Here is a 6871-nt window from a genome sequence, read left to right on the forward strand (position 1 = left end):
ACTACAACAGTAATTTTGGGCACCCAAATTCAGGGCAACTAAACAAGGCCCAACTAAACAAGGCCATAGCCCATATCGAAAAGCCCAGAAAATGGAACAGAAAATTAGTAACGGGCATTATATTATATGGGCCACAAAGTTCCATAGAATCATGCTAACAAGCTTGTTCTTTTCCATCACGCACAAGAAGCCCCCACTCATGCTATATGGGCAGTATTATTCTATACGGGCCAAACAGTTGCAGGGCCTAGGCAACCCCTCCTGGGCCCTGGCGACAAAACAAAACAGCTCGTCCCAACTCAATTTAGACCCTTTCCCCAAAACAGGCGGCACACAGTTATTGTACAGCTAGTGTACAAGTACAAGACAAACGGGCATTACACAATTATATTCATGTGTGAAACATAATTTTCAGGAACTAAATCAGCACATGAAAAATTCGCCATTCCGTGCAACAAGTCATGCATTTTCTAGAGCCTCTAAGAAAACAACCCTTAACCCCGGTTGCCCTTACTATGTCCTGAGCTCTGCTTCTACATTGCAGTCTGATCAGCATCACATTATAGGGTGTGTTCTCCAGGTCAATCTATTGATTGAGCCTATAGCTTCTTCCTCTGAAGGCACCAGTACCGCCGGTGTTGGCTGGTGGTCGGACTGGAGAGTTTGCCTGCACACCTATTCTGAATCGAGCAACGATGCTGTGTCTGTGCAAGTGCAGAGGTTAAGGAGACAAACAGAATATTGATGTAGCTATCTGCAATCTGAGATAAAACTATTTGCTCAAGACCGTGTAAAAGGATACACCCATTTCGGAGTCTTCAGATAATTCTTTCCAGTGGCTAGTGGGTGCAACACCGCCAGGAAGTAGTATAGATGTCCAACCATGATACCCAGAAGGCCAGGCAGTAACGGTGATCCAAATATCACATCCAATCCGAGCATAGCCCATGGAAGATAAAATGACTGCAAACAAGAGAGTATCATCAACAACTTGGACATATACTGGCAGGTCCACAAGGGCTACTGCATCGATTGTGCAACATAAAGATGGACGATGCACTCAATAGTTCAGTGATGTTGCATACCCTCAATTGGACGAGGCCGTACATATTTATCTGAGAATTCGGATACTCTCGGCTCCAAACATATAGAAGCATGCTGACCATAGGTATTCCCAAGAATGAAAACTCAAATAGGGGAATAGCTGACACTACCTGATTCAAGAAATACACAATCGACGCATGTTTAGTAATTGTCTCTTGGTTTGCGAATCGAAAAGGGTAAAACTAACCACTGACCAGTAGTGAGATAGCTCCAAATATCATCATCCACAAGAAATCTGCAGTCCGCTTTTCGAATGCACCCTTTTCCAACTGCACACCATACCTTGCTCTATATGCCAAAATGAATAAATCAATTTCGAACAACTACTGCAAGTTAACTATTGATAATATTGTGGAAGTAACCTGTTCACTAATTGGTGTTCAGAAAAACTAACTTACATCATCAGAAGGCGAATACCAAAGTTGATGGAAAATGGGCCCAGAAAAAAGAAATTTGTAAATAACCTCCATATCTGTAAGGCAAAAAAAAACATTTAAAAAATAAATAAGAAGATAAGATTGTAAAACAAGTATTGTACAAATTCCAAACATAAGCAGATGACAGACTGCACCACAGATTAAATTGATAAGACGATACTCTGATATGTTTATAAACGTACAGCAGGAGAGATATAGCAACAGATATTCCAAATCCAGGAGGAACAAATCCTTATCCTCCCCAATCTAATAATCAGACAAGGTGTGAATTCTGGGTACCATATACTATGCAGAGGTAATAATTTAGAAGGGGTCATTTATTCTTTGGTTGCCAGTTTATTAAAGAGTTGTTGTGACTTGATTGCCATTCAGTGTTACATCTCACTAGATACGGCTGTCGTGGAGAATCATTACCTAGAGAAACATTAAGGAATTAGTAAATTTTAGTGCTTGCATATACTCTATCTAGTCGCAAAGGAATGGTCTAATCTTTGAGAAGATTCCTCCCAATAAACATTTATGGAAGATAAGGTCAATTTCTGACATGGATCTCTTAAAGACAAGGGCGAGCCTTATCTTTTTCCTTGGCTTCATTTAATTTAAAGGCTCGTTATTTGATGATCTTGTAATTTTGATTTGACATGTGTGTTTTCCCATGTATCCATGGTCTCATACACCTTTTGTATACACCTATGCATAATATATAATTATTTAGTAGGGTCCTCCTCACCCAACTGTTCTAATAAAATCAGCACGTTGCAACTGTTATGATATACTCTAACAGCGACATCCCTCCTATGCAGACTTACAAAGTTTTGCAGGCACAACTGAGGAATCTGAATCTGCAGAAATCTGGTGCGATTAGGATAAGGAAAAGGGAAAACAGAAGCTAACCTCAAAGTTCTTGAACACCCAGGGGTAATATAAGGCAATAAATTTTGGGTCCAGTATCCGAAGCTGAACCAGGACGGTGGTAAAGAAACACAACGTCCCATATGCCTTGCTTATAGGTGGGAGTGAATTGTAGTACCTGAAATAGGCAAGTAAGTGACTACACATGATACAGAGCAAAACTAGCAAACTACTGGTCACTGGACATTTCGTAACTCTGATCAGAATTTTTCATTTCAATGGTGATTATGACAGGCTCATACCACGTTTGCCCCCATTATTGCATACGGAGTATGCTATATTACAAATGGACCAATGTTTATCATAGGGGCATACACTACCTGTTTTCCGGACAAATCAAAATAAATGATATGACAATAGTTAAAGTGATCAGCATAGGTGCAAAGACCTTACAGCAAAAGTACTTCCTCCATTTCGAACCATAATGCATACAGTTTTCTAATCTTGTTTAGTAATACCTAAGTTTAAAGGAAATTTGATCGTGATCTCTTTTTACCCTCATTTATTGTCTCTCTGTCCAGAAAAAAATATTAGAAAATTTACCCAATATAAACAAATTTATTCAGATTTGCTGAATGTAGGTTCTTCACAGAGTATTTACATACTATGCCAATCATTTACGCATAAAAAGGTAAAGATAAAAGGGTTCTCATTGGAGATTGTTGATATTCGAAACAACGATTGAAACAAAATGGAGGTAATAACCTCCTTGATCATCGTATTTGGGCACATATGCAATACAAAAGGTAAGAAAGGAGTGTTTAACATAGTCAATTACAAGCAGGCCTAAAACTGGTGGCAACACCAAAGCCCATATCAATACCCCAGGTCTCTAGTAACAAATATGAAGAGAAAAAAGAAATCAGAAAAGTTAACAGCTACATGGTCTGAGAAGGATGCCAAACCAGTTCAGTCATTATAAACTACTCCCTCCGTCCCAAATTGTAGGTCGTTTTGGCTAACTATGCACCTATATATAGTGTATGTCTAGATGCATAATAATATCCATGGATCTAGAAAAGCCAAAACGGCCTACAATTTGAAACGGAGGGAGTAGTACAAAATGGCAGAAGCAAGAGCAAATTCATGTATTCTAACTCTCAGCACAGATAGTTTTAATCAAGTCCATTTTCAAATTTGATGAGGCCGTCCCTTATATTATCAAGGATCATCAAACCGGATGTCTTCGAAGCAAGTATATTGTCAGCACAGTTTCCCAACAAATAGGCTTATTAAGGTGAAAGACAAACCGCACCCATTTGTAAATTTTGAAGTCAGCATAGTGCAAGAGCATCACTACTTTATAGACTAGCTCTGCACTTCAGGTGATGCACACTACAGGTCTTCCCTTGGTATTAAACAACTGGAGAATCACGCTTACGTCCAATCCATAACACTTCAGTGACACATAGATCAGAGTTAACGAAGAACATCATCCAATCAGCCTAAATACCACAAACCCTAAGGGTCCAAATTGGCATCACGAACACGCGCCCACAGGCCACAGCCTCCTACCCTCACAACACCCAGGATAAACCCACCATACTGGATCAAAATGATAAAATTAATCGATTATTCGGAATGGTCTAGCTCAAATTTTTCCAGCGATCCCCAACAGGAACGAGGCGGCCTAAAAATATACCACATCTGCGCGTCGGAATCTGAGATTGAAGCTCAAAGTCAGACGAAACCGCTGTCAGATTCGAGGGTACTCACTCGGCCGGCGAAGACATCTCGTCGCGTCGATCGATCCGAGGCTTCGGTGTCTCCTGGTCCAGTCTCTCGCGTCCGCGTCCTTCTCCTCGTAGGTCCGTTCGAAGCTTGGGGAGGAGGAGAAGAAGGGCTGGGGGTGAGAGGGGGAGGTCGCCGCGCCTGCGCGAACCTTCCTAAGGAGAAGAAGAGACACGGACCGTTGATTGCAGATCGGAGGGGTGACAACGGTTGGACACGTAGGGGGGCGCGCTGCGGCGCAGGCGATTGGTCGGGTTACGCGGCTGGGTGCTGAGGTGGCCCTGGTGACGTGGTTAATCGTGCGTTTGCATGAAATTCCACGGAATTTTAAATCCTGTTCGCAGTAAATAGAATAGAAAAAAATTGGAAAGGAGGCTGCTTCTAGCGGCTGAATGTATGATCTGGCGCTAGCATCGAACGCATTCTTCATTGTTCCACTATGGCAGCAACAAGCAATATTCGAGTGATCTGATTCGAAAAGAAAACCACCCACCTCAATCTGAACAAATTGAGACAAAAAAAAAACTAACGCAACATCTTCTGGTCGAGGTTCAATTGTAATAAAACAGCCACACCAAAATTGCCATGATCTCCCATTCCATGCAGTGCAATGGTGCAATAAATAGGGACGTCCTATGGGTTACAATCAAGCACCAACGATAAAAACTTGATTCTATTTTAGAAAATGGATAATTTTATAATTTATGATTGAAAATTACCATATAAACCCCAAATCAAATTGGGCAAATATGCTACAAACCATGCAAGTATCTGCCATAGACTTGTATACTTTCCACACGTGAAACTAGAATGTCGCAATAACAAACTTCACTCCCATGCTAGCATGACAAAAAAATGATGATGAAACGTACTCATGGTAGCACGAAAAATGATGATGAAACGTCCTTATGGTAGCATGACAATTTCAATTGGCATACTTTTCAGCCAATCCTCACCGACAATGCAACATCTCTTCTCTGCTTCACTCCAATGGTTTTCCAATTCATTTTTTTTTAAAAAAAACAAATATCTAAAAGAATTCCAATGCAACTCTTCAAAACATAGAAATGGCGAGATGACTTATTTCACGATAAGTTTGGAGGATACTTTCCCTTTTCTTCGAAGCCACTAACGTGGAACATTGGCTTTACATCGGATCGAGATTAGATGTTTGTGATTCCATCACAAAAAAATAAAAAGATTAGATGTCTGTGGTAAGTATATAGATATGGTTGTGAATCTTTTTGGAGGCGATTGGCCTGGTCATGCTGCTGTTGCGCGCTTGTGGTCTCGGGGCCTTGGATTGGATCACCCGATTGACCCAATAGTTAGAGGAGGGATCAATTACATGGGTCGTCGCGAGGAAAGGAGGCCACAAGAATCCTTCTTGCTGGAATATGCGGGGGAGCAGAGCCTCCTCGCGCGATGCCGCGGTGCGTGGCCCCGTGGCCGTGACGGGCGGTTGCAAGTCAGGCCGGCCGTCGTCGGGCGGGCTCCCGCCGGGGACGAACGACTACGAACGACTGAGCGAGTGCTTTGTGCACCGAACAGTGCACCACCGCAGGGATGGGTGCGGTGTTGTGTGGTGGCCTTGTGATCGGGGAACCCAAAGTACCCAGGCCCCTCATCCCACGTGACGCGACCAAGGGTCCTTGTGTCCCGTAGAGCCATGTGCCCGCCCGACCGGTGATTTCTCTGCCCGGCTACCGGGCTCTGATCTTATCCCAATCGCCCAGGCAGGCTCCCGTGCCGTCCGGTCCCCGGCTGACACGGGCGCGGCAGCGTGGCCGAGGCAGCAACAAACCAGCCGGATGCCCGGATCCAAGAACAAACCACGTCCCCTTCTCCTCTATCTCCTCCGCACCGGCGGCCGTCCTCTCCCTTCGTCGAGGCACGGATCGGAAGCCGAGCAGGTGCAGCGCCCCTGTTTGCGCCTCCTTCCTCTCTGCTTCCTCCGCCCTGCCAGTGCCAGGACAAGACAAACAAAAGGAGAGGGATTCTTTTTTAGAGCCAACAAGCTGTGTGCATTAGCAAATACTGGTTGAGTCGTGCGTCGAGTCAAACTATCACACTACGCTTTGAAACGCCAACTGGTGTAGCATTCGTAAGGCCCAAGTAAGGTGATGATAGGGATGGTGGTGCTACACGAGTCCGTGTGGTGACAAAAGGCAGGCGGCACGCGTTCGTAGCGCCCAAGCAACAAAGAATTCCCCGTTCTCTCTCCCCAAAGACTGCGAAATAGGGGAATGCAAAATTTGCATGTGCTTTTGTTATTTTTTTCGTTGCCTCGTCTCTCATTGAAGAAAAAGTATACAGCATCGGATTGATCACATTCTATTTAGCTCATTTAAGCTATGGTTCTAAGTTTGGGAACCATATACCAAGATACAACCGTTTCGTTGATCCCGGTACAATCATTCTAATTTGTTATCACCGGTTTTGGAAACGAGACAATTAATACTCTCATACGTTGGACGAAGTGAAACTTGTCTCTCCTCGAAGACTTATGATCGCAAGATGTTTTGAATGACACCAAATTTAGATTAATAAACATATAAAGATCGGTTTCTTTTTTTCTTGAGCTCTGCTCTTGTCGTGCATATTTCGAACCAGCCAACTAGGTATGTGAACCCAAAGCACCTGCTACATCCAAAGCCAAAATCAGAAAGGCAAAATCATGATTCGAT

At 43.3% G+C, this 6871-nt stretch overlaps 1 protein-coding gene across 1 annotated transcript; it reads right to left on the minus strand.

The window, feature by feature from the left end:
• Positions 1-354: 354 nt before the first annotated feature.
• On the minus strand, positions 355-4333 carry LOC117850687 (derlin-1). The gene is made up of 7 exons (XM_034732546.2): positions 4170-4333; positions 2436-2571; positions 1503-1576; positions 1299-1392; positions 1086-1214; positions 803-963; positions 355-704 (listed from the first exon to the last, which is right to left on the minus strand). Exons 1-7 carry the CDS (start codon positions 4184-4186, stop codon positions 587-589), a joined length of 729 nt encoding a protein of 242 aa, XP_034588437.1. The 5' UTR covers positions 4187-4333; the 3' UTR covers positions 355-586.
• Between the last annotated feature and the right edge of the window lie 2538 nt (positions 4334-6871).

The sequence above is a fragment of the Setaria viridis genome, chromosome 3 (genome assembly GCF_005286985.2).
Source record: "Setaria viridis chromosome 3, Setaria_viridis_v4.0, whole genome shotgun sequence".
Classification (NCBI taxonomy): Eukaryota; Viridiplantae; Streptophyta; class Magnoliopsida; order Poales; family Poaceae; genus Setaria; species Setaria viridis.